Here is a 16,668-nt window from a genome sequence, read left to right as displayed (position 1 = left end):
GAAAGCCTTGCTTCCTGAAATTTTGTTTTTGTTTTGTTTTATTTTGTATTGTTCCTGTTTTTATTTCTTTAGCGAGGAACTTCCACCAGTCTGCTGGTTGACAACTCCAAACAGTTCCAAAGAGTGCATTTTCTAGCTCTCCCTGGTATCATTCTTTACACTCACAAGTCATAGCAAAGATGTGCAAGGTCCCTCCAAATTCTAAACAGGAAAATCTATTTATTATCTCCACCACCCTTTTTTTTCTTTCTTCCTTTTATAACTAAAAGACATGCCTCCTTTGACGCCTGTGTTCTCCTTCTTGCATGCTCGGCAATTGCTTTGTCCAGACTAATCCCACTTTGAGACACAGACTCAATCACTCCTATAAATGTCCCATCTCTCTCCAAAATGAAAAGAAAAAAATAAAATGTCTTCATTTCACATCTCTACTCCATTCTTGGCTGAACTTCAGTAAAATATAAAAATGAAACCTCCCCCTATTTCTTCTTATGTTTCAGCCCACTGCAATCTAGCATCTTTCCCTAAAATTTTACTTAAAGAACATTTGAAAACACAAAGACTTTTAAGTCTATATGTCTGTCTTCAGGTTCTGCTAGGTGAAGTATATGAGAACTCCTGAGGGCTTGTTGTTCATGCCACCTCTCCAAGTGTCCCTTTATTTTAGACTCTACCATAGAAAGCATCTATGGTGTTTCTTCCATATGCTTAGCTCTGTAATTTTCAATGTTTTTCTTTGCTCATGCTAAGAAGGCTTTTCATGAATGAACATGTACCTAGGAGCTGTCATTGGAGGCCTGATGGCTGTAAATACTCTAATATGTTGCCCAACTCTGTTTCAAGAGCTCACACCATTCTACAATTGACTATCATGTTTCTATCTGGATAATCTGCATAATATAAATTCAATATTTTCAAAGCTCACTCATCATGTTGAAATATATACAGCTTCAAAAATGTATTACTGAGGTCTACATCTTGAAGAAAAATATCTCCAGCTACTCAGTGAAGCAAGTCAACAATGCTCACCTGTTTCCCGTTCACCCCAGAACTTATGATTCCTTGCTGAAAGTATAGTTTTGACATTTCCCTTAGGTGGCAAATTTTTGCTCTCCATCTCCAGATTCAAGCACTCACCAAATGCTGACCCTTCTGATTCCTTAAATTATCTCAGGTGATAATTACACTCATATAAAATTCTCAAAATGACAAAATCATGCACGCGTGCACACGCACACATACACACGACCATACTTGTATGTCAGAGTTTAGTGTTGTAGCTGATGAAAGAGTAAAGTCTGACTTAGAGAGTTACACAAGGCATCTTGGTGTGAGAAAACTGATCTTGATTGTAAGAGGCCACTTTACCATCTTGGAGACTCCTTATCAAGTTATAACAGTTCAGGATAATATATTTGAAAACATCACAGTCTCCATTTCTGCTACTTCTTTCCATGTGATTTTTTTTTTCTTTTCTAGAGCATTTTGTAACTTCCGGTTTTCCCCAATCATTCCACTCTTTACTTTAAAAAGAGCAACCTAAGACACTGGTAGAGGTTGTGCTGCAACAGCCCACATCCTCTGAAAGGCTAGTTGTTACTCCCAGGATACAGTTGGCAAATTCTGCACTGAGATTTTCACAAAAACAGCAGGACATGTCAACTGTCCCAAAGAAATAAGTGGCACTTAATGTTTTGGGGGACTACAAGGGAACACATATAGGTTTGCTTTCAAATGTGGAGTAACTTTGTGAAGTAATACTTTGCACACCTTGCAAATTACAAAATCTTGCCCAAAAAGAATGGTTGGCATGACATGAAGAAGGCAGCATTAGAGGTCAAAGTGTGAAAAGTAGTAAGGAACTGTGCTTATCTGAGAATTAGATGAGATTGCTACTCTTCCTCTAGTTTTGCATGCATTATTTTTTTTCTTTAAATGACCAATAAGCATACCAGAACATAAATACTGTATTAAATTGTTTTGTTATGATCAATTAATAAACATAGTTATTAGTCTTTCTTTGGCCTAGAGGAAATACACCAAAAGTTCACTGAAGCAATAAGATCTTGAGTCACGGTAGGGAATCATGGGAGCCTTTGCCTTAAGATAAGGTTCAAAGTAGTTTATATAAAGTGCATGGGGCTTTCTAACCTGACAGTGCTTCTTACTAACTGCTGGCATGCTAATATATTTTTCTGTGGCAACTCATACTAAACTACTTGAGACTCCTTCAAACATATGCATGCACATGTATGTGTACACATGAGCACATGCAAACACACCTGCACACACACACACACACACACACACACGAGTTTTCCTTGATCTTGCAGGACTGATTTTAGAGCCCTTTCTTGACGTTACTGGCCCATTTCTAGCAGTCCTCACACTGTAGGTAAGTTTGGCTTTTTTTCTAGCTCTTCCCAGTTGTGTTTTGGTGCTCTTGATGGGTCACTATTGATTTAATGACATTAAAGACTAGCATAGCATTTGCAGATAGTATGGGCCAACAAGTGCACAGGCACTTCCTTCTTTTCATAAAGCACAGCAATCACAAGCCATCTTTCAACACTGAGACTCTCCTGTTATTTGTATTCAGTTCCTTTCTTTTAATTCAAAGCACACTCCCCTGTCAATATGAAATAAAATGGCTGTCACATGAGAAGCATAGAGGCCTGTCACAAGCTCTCAGGGAAAGAAGCGGCACTTTGCTGACCCTCTTTGAAAAACAAACCTACAATTGCATTAAGCAGAGCTCCCTCTTACACTAACACACACACACACATACATACACACACAAACACCTCACTCTGAGAGTTGCTGATTGCTGTGAACACAGGTGGGAAACCATTTCCAGGGGCCTAAGGTCTCCAGAGAACATACATCAAAGATAACCTAACAAGCATCCTGAAGCAAGAACTAGAAGATGAGATGTCACAGATTGCCTTGGACTAATTAATTACAAGATTGAAAATCATGGGATGTAGAATATATCATGAATTGATGAATGTATGCCAATAGCCTGAAGATATTTTACCATTGTTTTAGCTTCTTATTCATATCACATGGGACCTCAGGGTATCAGAAATATCTGTCTCTTTGGTCTTATATCTCGGTGGTTTTGTTAGTAGCATCCTCTTGGTCGAAGAATGGTACACAGTCTACCCTGAAAATTTATCAATTACACAGAACTCATGTTCTGGAAGTTAAACTAAGACATCTCAAAAAGAGTCAATAATGTAGAATCTCCCGGTCTCTGTGCCCCAGCTACTTGTTTCTGCCATCAGTCTTAAAGTACTTATACCATGTTATCGTATAGTCTCTTTGCAGTTTTTCCCAATAACTTTTGAATTATCCCTTTGTTGAAGAAGTTGGAGCTCAGTGAATTTAAGCTACATATTTAGGACTTATTTATGACTCATAGTAAGGCTAGCCTCACTCTAAGTACTTGTGAAGCTCCGCTGACCACTTTAGGGTTCCCATAAGTTATATACTGACTTCCATCTGGAGTCTCAATCCAAGTGAGCAAGGAAGAGTCAGGTAGATATGAAGGGTAGAATTCAAAATTATTCTTTAGACCGGTGGTTCTCAATCTTTCTAATTTCATAATCATTTAATACAGTTCCTCATATTGTGGTGACTCCCAAACATAAAATTATTTTTGTTGCTATTTCATAGTCATAATTTTGCTACTGTTATGAAATGTAATGTAAATATTTTTGGAGACTGATGTTTATCAAAGGAGTCATGACTCACAAGTTGAGAATCAATGTTCTAGACAGTCTGAGAATATACTTTTAATGAGACCCAATAATTCTTGTGCCTAGTAAATAGGCCTTGAGAATTAAGGAACTTGTCTGGAGGCAGAAGCCTGAGCATTCTGGTTGCTTTCAAAAAAAAAAAAAAAAAGGTATCCAACAGATTCAGAATTCTGCAAGAAGTATATATCATGCCAAAGGTCCAGAGCATAGAACTGGGGAAGGTAAGTCAGAATGTAACACAGCAAGAAGTCTGCGAAGAGGGAAGCTGAAGCTCAGCTGGTAAGTGGAACTTGTAGTCCATCGACTCGGTCATCATTGATAAAATTCTCCTTTTCTAACCACTATTATAGTGTTCTTCTTTCTCCCTCCCATTCACATCGGTTTCCTGCTTCAGACCTTCACCTTTCTACAATTTTCTTCAATTAATTTTTAACCTACTGAGTCCCAGGAATGATGTCCCTATATATGTGATGAAATCCCTCATAAAGCTGACTCAGCTTCTCCAGGAGCTCTCCTTCCTAGGTAGTGTTTCATCTGCCTGAGATGCTTCTCTCACCGGTTTCAATGATAGCCCAAAACTCCGTGAATACTGGCACACCATCCATTCTGTAAAGAGCCTTTCAAAACTGTGTAATTTCCCTTCCACCTTTTTCCATCTTTAGCACACTAATCTACAGATGGCTTTCCCTCCATAACCATAGTTACTGTAGCATTAGTCAGTAAAGGAGCTTCCCACATGGCACTGGTAATCACTCTTTTGGTCAGTCTTCCTAGAGATACCATGGACTGTTTTCAGTCATGGATAAAAGATTTCTGCTCCCATCCCCCATGAAACAGTTCAATGTTAAGTCATTATAAATTTAGCAAGCAGTTTAAAAGTGAATGTGTAAGTGCAGGTGGTCCAGAGGAAGATTCTCTATCATCTTTTGTTGTGGTATATTTGTACATTGTGTGGAGATATATTGCTTTGATTATTGCAACAAAAGGTTGAATGGTCAATAGCAAGGCAAGGTGCATAAGCAATACTTTCAGGCAGAGAGAAAACTCTGGAAAGAAGATAGGTGGAGATGCTAGCCAGAGGAAGAGGAAGTGGGACATGCAGGAGGAGAGATGATATAGCCAGGAGCCATGACAGGGTAGGATGTAGATGAATAGAAATGGGTTAATGTAAGTTTTAAGAACTAGTTAGGAACAAGCCTAAGCTACAGACCAAACTTTCATGATTAAAAAGATGTCTCTATGTCATTGTTTGGGAGCTGGCTGACAGGACAGAGAAAGACCTATTACAATCCTTAGTTCAGGTTTTGGGGCAGAATCTAAAGTCTTAAGAGCTTAACTGCATGTCTTCTCCAAATTTCCCCTACCATATTAGTAACCATTTGGAGGGTCAGCTTAAAGACCTTGTAACAGAGTGTTCCCTTCAAGAGAATGGGCAAGTAAAATTCATTTTTAGACACTGCTCATGATTAAAGCCAGACAATTATTCTGCAGAGATTTCAATTGTTTGGAACTCATAGAAAATGTTCCAGTACTGTCAGTGGAGCAAAGAAAAATATATTACATTGGTAGTAATTTGGTAGCAATAAAACCATCATTCTTGGAATTGGAAGGTCAATTTTAAATAATCAACACTGCAGATTACTTTTAAATTGTCATGGTACAAAAAAAGTTGTTGGTTATCTTTCTGTACCCATCTCCATTTAGGGAAACTTAACAGGAATTTTGGATCAAGTAAGGGTAGAGATCTCAGCCCCCTACAGAGAACCTGAAATTGGCCATATGAACAAGGAACATTCTTTCATATTCACTTTTTTCTCTTTTTCTGAGCCAAATAAGCATTCTCTAAAAAAGAAAGAAAAATCTTGGTTATTACAGTTGGTCTCAGCTATGTTGTTTACTTTTATTTTGCCTTTCTGACAGAGGTCATATATACCTGACTGAAAGAAAGTATCTAAACATCTTATTTCCTAAAGAATACTTCAGTCAGAGCAGCAACTCTGAGAATGCCCAGAGTAAAGATTACCTGGAATGGATTAGTAACTTTCCTTAAACACTTGTCTAAGTCAAAAATCAAAATGAATTAGGTTCATTTCTGAGTGCCTGCCACCGAGTAAACACCCATACCAGAACATTACCTGAAAAGACCTTTTCCATTTGCTTCTGCAGCAAAACACTTTGAGATCTAACCTCTAAAATATGGCCTTCCTTTAAACCACCTGAACTCAAATTCAAAAAGAAGTAAACCTATGAAAATTTTTATAATATTCTTTTTAACATCCCCTTTTTATTTTTCCAGAAATACAAATTTCTTTCTCAACTTTTACAAACTGATTTCAAAACTGAAATGGAAAATATTTTTAAAAGATATAATAAGCTGAATGAAAGAGCAAAATTAAAGCTTCTGATTCCATTGCTGTCAATTAAACATGAGCTTCAGACCAAAATAACCAGAATAAAAATCCCACGTGATGATGGTACTTTTTAAGTAGGTGCCAGGTACACAACTGGAGCCCAGATCACTTGTAATCTATATTAGCAAAGGCAGCATTTGAGACATCTTTCTCATCAGAAGGAGATAAGTCAAGGAGATTTGGCCAGAAAATAGTCTGGCAGTAATAAAAGTCCTTCAGTAAAGAAGTGAGGTTTAGGTTTCCCCAATGCATATTGACATCATCTGGGAAGCAATAGCATGGTTATATTGTATCAGACTTGCCTATAACAGCATGTATTCTGACATGAATTAAAGTTTTACCTTGCAGATAAAAGAATTTGCAAAGAATCATTGTAAAAAAAAAAAAAAAAACAATGGCAATCATTTTGACAGTGGGTACAGTGCAATATTAGACACTGAAAATAGCAATGTATCATGTTATTTTCTTCATCAATATTACATACAATAGTTATTACTTTTGTTAAGCTCATTATGAAGTTATTATTCCAGAAAATACCTGATGGAGGAGGGTCATCTCTCTATGTGTTACTTACATTGGATAATAAAGAAACTGCACTGGCCCTTTGATAGGACAGAAAATTAGGTGGAGTAGACAGAACAGAATTCTGGGAAGAAGGCAATGAGGCAGATGCTACAGCTCTCCTCTCCAAGATGGACGCAGGTTAAGATCCTTCCCGGTAAGCCACCACCTCATGGTGCTACCCAGATTATTAGAAATGGGTTAATCAAGATGTGAGAATTAGCCAGTAAGAGGCTAGAGCTAACGGGCCAAGCAGTGTTTAAAGAACACAGTTTCGATGTAATTATTTCGGGACATAAGCTAGCCAGGAGGCTGGGAGCCAGGTGGCAGGAACGCAGCTCACTGCTCCTTCTACAAATACCTTTTAATATCACGTAAACTAATAATCCCTACACTGATAGAAATACTCTCCTAGAACCAAGTGTCAAGGCTACACAGAGAATTAGAGGTTTGAGACTTCCTAAGCAGTTTCTTGAATAAAACAGTGATCAGCTTGTCTTTCACATTTACTTTTCTGAAAGTTTCTTACAATGTCTACCTCCTTGAATATCTCTGACTCCCTCATGCATAGTTTCTTCCATACATGATTCATTACTGTATACCAAAGAGTGAGTGTTAGGTTAGAAATACTTCTCATTCATCTTAGAACCCCAGAACAACACTGTATCCACTCATTTATTCAATGAGCTTTACCACAAAACCTATTAAAAACGTTTTGTGTGAAAGACATGAGAGAACATCAATCAGGACTACACATTAGAACTGAGATTAATGAAATTCTGAAATAGATATGGAAGAGAGGCAATTAAATTTGGCTTACCAATATTTGACTTATATTCAACTTTCAGGTGCATGTACCAAGCTCAAAGACAGGATCAGCATAAGCCACAAACCACTTTCATTGACACCTTCAAGGAGAGCTACTCAATTAAAAAAAAAAAAAAAAAAACTCAGCCGCTGTCCTCCCTCTGACTCAACTTTTTAGAATCGAAGTGCATAATGACACCCTAATTTTCCTACAAAAGCCAAATTTGAAATTAATAAATGGTAGGTAGAAGCAAGAAAATAGAAGCTTAGGGCTAATCTCCACCACACAGTGAATATGAGACCAGACTAGGCTATATGAGTCTATTTCTTAAAAACAAATAAACACTAACCTTCCCATTTCACTCCTAAAAAAGGAAAAGCAACAAAAAGACACTTTTGAAATAAATGGCCAAATTTATAGTAATTACTGATGATTTCAAAATCCATAAACAGGTAACAGAAATGTAATAAAAAAACATTAACAACATATTCACCTATCTGAAACAGAGGCTATAACTCAAGTTTTCTTAATCTTTCTTCTACAAAATTCCTAGCACCTTATACTCAATATTTCTTTTTCTCATCACAATTATACCAGACATTTAATACCATCTCAGTTTTACAGAAAAGAAAAGTGAGCATCAGAAACTATAGTTTGCCCATAATAAATATCCCTTTGACTAGGTAACCAGCCAAGCACTAAGAGCAGAGGCAGACATGAGATCAAATTCAGGGATCGTATTAGAGTGTTAGAGACTTGCTCTTGAACCCTCGTTTAGAGGCTCCAAGGGTATGATAAGATAAGTCATCTCACTGAAAATATGGGACAGGGTCACAGTTTTGTCACAAGGTAGCTATGAGGAGTTAGTAACTACCACACTTGTGCTCCTAACCTAAAGTTCAATGGGTTATTTAATTATTTTTTCATAATTCATAGTTACAATTTAAACTTTATAAAGTATTTTCCAATAGTTTGCATGTGACTAAGGTGGTTGCGCAGAGCCAATTCTATAGTTTGCATGTGACTAAGGTGGTTGCGCAGTGCCAATTCTCTTTCTTTAGAGTACCTAAAAGAGACTTCAAATACAATACAGCTTGGGTCCCCAGACTCTATCCAGCTTCTCCCCTTCAGAGACTTGCTATAATATTTAGGTAATAAATCTTCATAGAATATGAAATTTCACAGATGGAAAAGGCCTTAAAGACTACCTCAGCAAACTTACCCTTTGGTTGTATGAGGAAAGTAAAGTGCCTCAAATTATTTTATTACTTAATCAAAACATAAAGAAAGAAAGCAAGAGAGGGGGACAATATTAAGGTTCTCTGACTTAGTTGAAGATTCTACTACTACACCTTGGTCTGTTTGAGAGACAAAAACTTCTCTCAGCTTCATACATCACCCTTAGCTTAAGTCTCCAACTCTATCATTCATAACTGTCTGAAGTGACAGAATATGTACCTAACAAACTCAAACAACTGTATACATACATCAGATGGCTGTTCTTGTGCAACTACAATGGAATGATCTTCTTCAGGGATTTTAACAGTGCTCACCCTGGAGTGACTCCCCACATAACTCTACAGTCTATAGGCAGAATCTGTGCACAGATAAGAAGATGGCTTTAACCTGCATAGGTAAGGAAATGACTCTTTTTTTTTTTTTTTTTTTTTTTTTTTTACAGTTTCCAAGTCACCCTTAGTAGTAGCCTAGAATCTGGAGAGGAGGGAACTGGCTGAGACTTAAAGACTCATTTCTGAACTGCCTTCTAACATTGAATAATATGGAAGGCTTTTAAGATATCTCTTCCTTTAGGAAGCAATATCAATCTTCAATATCCATGTTAGCATACAGCAAGGAAGACATGCACATTGAAATATGCTTTAATGTTTCAGCCAACTGGCAAATAGGAAGAAAACCAAATCAACTGATAATTGGTTCAGTTAACATGAGCTAGTTGGTGCTTGTACTGACCTGCAACTGGGTGAGCATATGTCTCTGTGTATCCATTTACATCCGTTTTCATGCACAGATTACCTCAAAAGCCAAATCAATGAACACAGAATTCATTATTTTCTAGGAATATCAATTTTGGATGTTTTCCTTTGTAGCACTTAATATAAGTGTGTGCACACACATGGTTAATCAATGTCACCCTCTCCTTTGAGAAGAAAGGCGGTGTTTATTTTGTTCATTATTGTACCATCATCCTTAAACACAGTGCTGCGTCTACAGCCATTGTTTAATAATTATTCAAGTATTAAATAAAGGAAAGACAGAATAACTAGATGACCAAGGGCTTGGCTTCTGGGTAGAACTCCATTATTTAATTAACCAAGTAACCTTTGTTAAATCTCACACTTAATTTTAGAGCTACAAGAATCTTAGAAATCATCTCACTGAATGACTGAAATATTTGTTTAAATGTTGGATTCCATCCCAACAGACAACCCATGTGAAAACCAAACATTAAAGCAGATGTAAGCCTTCTCTTTATGGACCTGCCTGGTCAGCTTTTTTGAGCTTCTCACCATACTACAGTGGTTTCTATAGCTCCTTAAATCAGTCACCAGCAACTCATGAAAGCACAGGCTGAAAGTCAGTAACCTGGATCACCTCTAACTTTTGACAAATGTGGAAAATGGGGTAAGGAGAAAAAGAGAGGATTCCCTAGCACTGTACACTACACAGACAATCTGAACTGGGACCCACCTACCTATAATTCTAGCATATTTGTTATATGGTTATGGACTAATAATCATACTTGGTTTCAAGCCCATTTTTTAAATTTATTGGCTTTAATACTTTATTCAAGTCACTCATAAAATGGTCTTTTATAATGGAAAAAAAAATACTCAAATGACCCCAACTTTGAAAGTGTCCTTGAGAGGCTCAAATGAAAGACAAAGTTATACACAAAATGAAGCTTTAATTTAAAAAGCACAGATAGAATTAAATATCTGAATCTCAAAGACTCATGTCCTGCCCCAGCTTCAATGCTCAAAGCTCCAGATTACCCTGGATCAAGCGTTTCTGAGATTGACACATCATCTCCAGCAACCAACACATACTCATAATCCTTAGCTTATGCATAATCATAAACACCAATAGCTGTATTCTGCTAGAAATGGTTTTAAGGATCTAAATTTGAAATGAGGCAGTTAAGTATTGTTCTCAGGTGATTTAAGAATAGTTCTCCCAAGAGGAAGCCTTTTGAATCAATCATTATGTTAGAATTCTGATATTTTTTTCAAGAGTAGAAATGCCAATATGCTTTTTATATTCATACTTAGTTTCCTTGTTTTATACATTTTTTCTTTGTACATTACATTTTTATAATGTTCATAGACACCTTTCCTCAGCAGTTCAATGATTATTTTCTATTCTTAAGGGCTCATAGAAAGTTCACCTTTGAACTCTTGCAAGGCAGAACTGTTATTGTGAGACCTCTAGACATTAGTGCAATAACATTTATATGATAATCATTTTCGGCAGGTTGAAATTTCAAAATTCACTCATCTCCAGTAATCGGGAATCACAGAATGGTGTGGCTACTTTCTGCATCGACCACTTGGAAACCTAAAGTCTTAATTCAGCCTTGCTCTCCGCAGGCCAACAAGCTCCTTCTACCCTGCATTCTTGCTTTCTTATTCTAATTATCTCTGCAATGTCAGATTTGCATTTTCTTTCTGAACATTAAGACAAAAGGTGCAAAGTGGTTTTGGCATTTCTTCCATTATAATACAGTACTCATTATGTGTTTATGATAACAAGCACAGCACATGTAACCTGAACATCAACTACAATGACATAAATAAATGTTATACATGTGTGAACATTTGGATAAAATCACACATGAATATGTGACACTAAAAGAGATTTAAGTTACTTATATAAAGAGTTATTTAATTCAAGTTAATAAAAATAGAGAAATACATTCTAATTGAAAATTGAGGAATAAACTAGCATTTTATAAATATGGCAAGGATAATATAGTTAACTAGAACATGGAACCTAAGAAAAGTACATGAAGAAAGTACTGGTGGTTGAGGATCAGAAAACAATACTTCAAACTATAGCACTTTCTGTCCTGAGTATCTTGAACTAAAATATATGTTATCATCTCCTGCCTTCCTATCTCTTGTCTCTTTTTGTCACCCAATCACCAAGTAGAATTCTTCCTGAAGTTAACTTACATGACTACAGATAGATTCCCTCCAAAGCAGACCATTGGTTATAAATCTTGTGCCCCAGAAATCTCATCACCAAGTAATAGTAGCTCACAGGACAGGACACACTAGCCCAAATAGATTCTATCACAAACTATCTCCCGTTGTGATAGCTTAACGCTCTGAGAAACAATTTCTACCATCTGAGGCATTTTATCTGCACCAGCCAATTTCCCACGCATTTTCTCCTGGGAGTTCTCTGTAACTCAGGATTGTTGCAAAAACTCCAGTCATTTGTCCCTTCCCTAAGTCACCTATTTTACATGACTACTACTAGTATGTAAATAATTCAAGTAGTTTTCTCCTTTTAATCTGTCTACTGTGCTTGCACAATGTGACTCATTTACTGAACCTTCAGAAGGTCATTCCTGTACAGAGCTTGGTCCTTTTCAGTGGGTGTAATTAGCATAAATTAGTAACCAGTTCAGACTTGCGTAAAAGAAAAAAAAAAAGGTTCTTCAGTCAATGTCTCTACTTTATCACAAAAAATTCATGAATATATTTAGTTAGAAAACTAGATTCACTAATAGTATTTGCAAAACAAGAAGATTATCATGACTAGTAATTCAGGAAAACCAGGGGTTAAATCTAAGTTCCAAAAGTTATTAAATTGTTTCTTTAGGAAACATTATTTGAACAAATTTAGACTCAGTTGCCTAGTAAAACAGAGAAAAAAACCCAAAACCTACATTAGATGAATAGAAAGTATAAATGACATACTAAAATAAGTATCATCTAGTACACTAAGTACTAATAAATACTGGTTATTTGGACTCATTCATATTTTATGCAACATTGAATAGATTCAATTAACAGTCTATAGCAAGGTCACAGTCCCTTATCCTAGAAATTTCCACACAGCCAGGTGTCAGACAATGTCTGGTCTCTCCAAAGCACAACAGAAATGGGATGCAAGGGCTCTCTTAGGCTAAATCGTACCTGTATATTTTATATCTGGTTGTAAATCCTTGACGGTGTCTTTCCACAAAGGATAGGTAGCTCCTGGAGTGGTGGAAAGGCCCCCTGTCTGAAATAAGCCAATCAAATTCCTTGGAGACATGTTGATCTGTCCCAGCTGGCTCCTGGTGGGAGGGCTGCACTGAGATACGGCCCCATACAAACAGGAAGTAGAGGAGCTCAACAAACCTCCAGTTCATGCTTTTCTGCAGGCCTTTTTCCTCTCATTCTTGCTCCATTCTGTGGAGTCCTGTAGAGAAAAAAATCAAGGAGAGAGAAAGGAAAGGGGAAGGGGAGAGGGGAGAAAAAGACAGTGAAAAGAAAAACAGAAGGTTAACATATCTTCATTAGTAGGTCTTCAGTAGATTGTTTTAATGTTTATAAAAACATTACTGCCTTGTTAAAAGCAGGGGACCAATGGTTACTGGGACACATAGTTTTACTTTGCCTTGCTGTTTACGTGCAATGTGGAGATGTACAAACTGAATAGTCTATGGAGTATAGTTTCCGTATATATAAAGTAAGGGCATCTCTCTCAATCCTTGATGAACTACAGATTTCCAGGTATATGTGTTTTAAGGGTGAAAGAAATAAATTAATGCAGTAACTAAGTCTAATGCATGCAGGTAGAGTTATGGGACAGAACTGATGTTTGCCCCATGTTCTGCCTTAAGGAAAAACCGGCCTCTCATTACCGAGACGTGATGAACAGGAGTGCCTTTTTCTTCTTTTATATCACAGGTAGGAACACACTGATGATTTGTCTGTCCTCTTTTAGTCTGGTCAGTTAAATGCACAAAGTCTTATGATACTCTAACAATTGTCTATTCCGGGTGGATACATTAAGATGAAGAACTCTTACAACAGGGGAAAGGACAAATTTACACAGTTCGGTGGAAGGTCTCTGGACCCTCGAAGGAGTTTTTAAGCAGACTGTTCATTTGTTGGTACCTATAAGCTTCAGTGTATCCTAACCTATGGAGAGGACACTAAAGATCAATGGTTGGGAAAGTGGGCAGGTCTTGGCAACCTCTTTAGTTGGACAAAATTTTGATTTTGAGAGAGACCTTAGGTGGGCATATTTTTTTTCTGAAAAGAATAGAAGCAAATCACCTGCTTTCAACATTTTAAAGTTTAGTTTTCTATCCTATCTGGTAGTCAATTGCTAGCTTAACCAGTTGCTGCTTGTCCCATTTTTTTTTCTAAATTAGCTTGCCACACTTCACATGACAAAGGCAATACATATTTAAATTGCATCATCTATAAAAAATATTGTTTCACGAAAGTTTTTGTTTGCCTTCTTTTCCTCATCTATAAAATGCAATTAATGAGGACACATGAACCAGAACTAACATGGTGACTGAATCACACAGGGCAGAGTGCTCCCTTTCCCTCCCAGCACAGAACAAATGCTCAGTGACATTAATGATAAGAATTGTCAGGATCAACATGGTATTAATGCTGCTAGGCTTTGAGATGTAGCTCAGTGGTAGAGCACTTACTGAAACCATTTTGATGTTGTCAACTTAATGATCTTCTAAGAAATACTTTTGTTCACTGTTTTCTTACGTTTAAATAAAGCCTAATTTAGCGTTGGAAGTCACCTTGGATCATGTCATCAGGGACATTATCTTCTTCTATTCCTCTGAAAAACTGTTGTTCTATTCTGTCCACCCAACTCTATTTTCTCATTTTCTAAAAATCTATGTCAGTGGCAACTGTCTTGCCTTATATCTCTTTGTTTTATGTCTGTCTTGTTTACTGGGCTGTGAGCCTTTAGCTGGCAAGAAACTTCAGAAAGCTGTGTTTTATCTTGTCTAGTCATGTGACTGTGAAGTCACAACCCTTCACTAGACCTCATAATTTTCTGGATATCATTTAAAAATATGAGGAGGACACACACATTTTGTAAGCTGTAAAAGCTATATACATGATTAAGTATTCCTCATTTGGTGATTCTCCCAGTTGAACATGGGAGGTCAGCAAGGTTAGGAAACGAGAAATAAAAGAGGGATGCATGGTTCTGTACAGCTGAGTATTTCCCTCAATTGTTCAATTGCACCATTTTATAATGAGATGCCACACACACAAAAAAAAATCTGCCTGTTGTTGAAATCCCCAGCTGTCAGGGTAAGGGAGGTAGGCATGTGTGCTAAGGCCTGAGGTTTTGTTCAGATCCTAAAACAAAGCTCTCCATGTTGAGCACAGAACTGTATCAGCGACAGCTGCCAGGATTGTCTGCCAGAGCCCACCAGAGTGGCAAGCAGGGTGTGGGAACAATTGTTCAGAGCTTCCTGGAGTGAACTGCAACAAGCTGGAATCCTACTGTGCTACCCATACAGCCTTCTCCAGAGCTTCTGCTGTGAGTGGGTGTGAATGGGAGTCTGTGAGAGAATATTTAACGGTTGCTGTGAAGAGACGGGATTCAGGGCATTTCAGCTTGCGAAAGGTTATGTATCTAACACTGGAATGGTGTGTGTGTGTGTGTGTGAGAGAGAGAGAGAGAGAGAGAGAGAGAGAGAGAGAGAGAGAATATCTCCAGCCTGTCATCCTAGGTATATATATATATATATATATATATATATATATATATATATATATAAATATATATATATATATATATATAAACTGTTTAACCAAGTTTCTCACAGTCCTAGGAACACCTTTGTCACAACCTTACATCTAAAGTGATATTCTTTATATCTGATGGATAAAGGCTAGGGTTGTTACCAAAAACCCCAGCATATACTGGAGGGCCCCTTATAATGGCATGGAATGAGAGATATTAATGGCTCCAAAATGAGACTCTCATACAATTCATTTTACCATGACCCCAGCAACATACATTGACTCCTGTCTTCTAGCTTCTGTAAAGTAGTTATACTTTCTGCCTTTGCCTTGTTTAGGTAATGTACCCACATGCCTGTTGGCTTTGAATGTCTGTGAAAATCTAAATTATAGAATTATGTGAGGTTAGAATGTATTTCCGTTGACTTAAAAAAATCATAGTCTGGATGGAAAAACAGCTCAGTGGTTGAGAGTTTGCCTAACGTGCATTAAATATTGGGTTTAATCCCCAATATTGGGAAAAAAAAGGAAAAATTAAAAGAGAAAGAAGGAGAGGAAGGTGGGCAAAGGAGAGGGAGGTGGGCAAGCATCCAGCAATGAACCACATGTCCAGCCTTGTGTGAATATGAAAATCTGAATTCAGGTCACCAGGTCTCTTGTAACAAAAACAAAAACAAAACAACAACAAAACTGGTGTGACCATGTGTGCTTATAAGCTCAGCTCTGGGAGGCAGAAACAGAAAGATCTGAGAGCTTGCTAGTCATCCAGGCTAGACAACCAGAGAACTTTAAGGCTCAGAGAGTTACCCTACTGGGGGGTGGGCAATGTGGGGATAGATAGAGGAAGACACCCAACTCCACATTTCTGTGTATAATGAGGAGCTTCCTTCACTCTGCCTCATAGCTCAGTCAAACTACCATTCACATTCATCCTGCAAAATCGACAAACAGATACACTGCAAATAGAATTCCCTGTGCTCCAGGACCATGGCAGCCTAGCCACAAAGCTTACAGAGAGCCCTCAGAATCTTCCAGAACGAATTTGAGAATAGTTGATTTTCTAAAAGGTTCACAAAGGGGTTTCATGCCACTGGCGATTACAGCCTAACAATTCACAGCTAGGCTAGTTGTATACCAAATGTGGCCTTTAACCCTTGTGACCTTCAAGGAGTCATAGGCACTACTGCCTGATACACTAGTTGACCCAGAGAGCTGACATAGGCTGAAACATAAAGATCATTTGATGCCCATAGTTGAACTGGACTCTTCATCTGCCTGCAATGCCAAGAAGTGAATCGAGTTCACCTACACACCTGTTTTCTAATTGTTATATCCGAATTATTTACATCAGAAAACACACACACACACAAAGAAAA

At 37.5% G+C, this 16,668-nt stretch overlaps 1 protein-coding gene across 1 annotated transcript in view; it reads right to left on the bottom strand.

The window, feature by feature from the left end:
- Brinp1 (BMP/retinoic acid inducible neural specific 1) overlaps positions 1-16,668 on the bottom strand; it is a 193,134-nt gene that overhangs the window by 127,190 nt on the left and 49,276 nt on the right. Inside the window, exon 2 of the mRNA XM_057785369.1 lies at positions 12,707-12,974. Coding sequence (XP_057641352.1) covers positions 12,707-12,924 — 218 coding nt within the window. The 5' untranslated portion in view covers positions 12,925-12,974. The remainder of the gene's footprint in view (positions 1-12,706; positions 12,975-16,668) is intronic.

Source organism: Chionomys nivalis, chromosome 11 (assembly GCF_950005125.1).
Source record: "Chionomys nivalis chromosome 11, mChiNiv1.1, whole genome shotgun sequence".
Classification (NCBI taxonomy): Eukaryota; Metazoa; Chordata; class Mammalia; order Rodentia; family Cricetidae; genus Chionomys; species Chionomys nivalis.
Note: the sequence above shows the minus strand (reverse complement) of the source record. Positions and strands in the feature narration are given on the sequence as shown.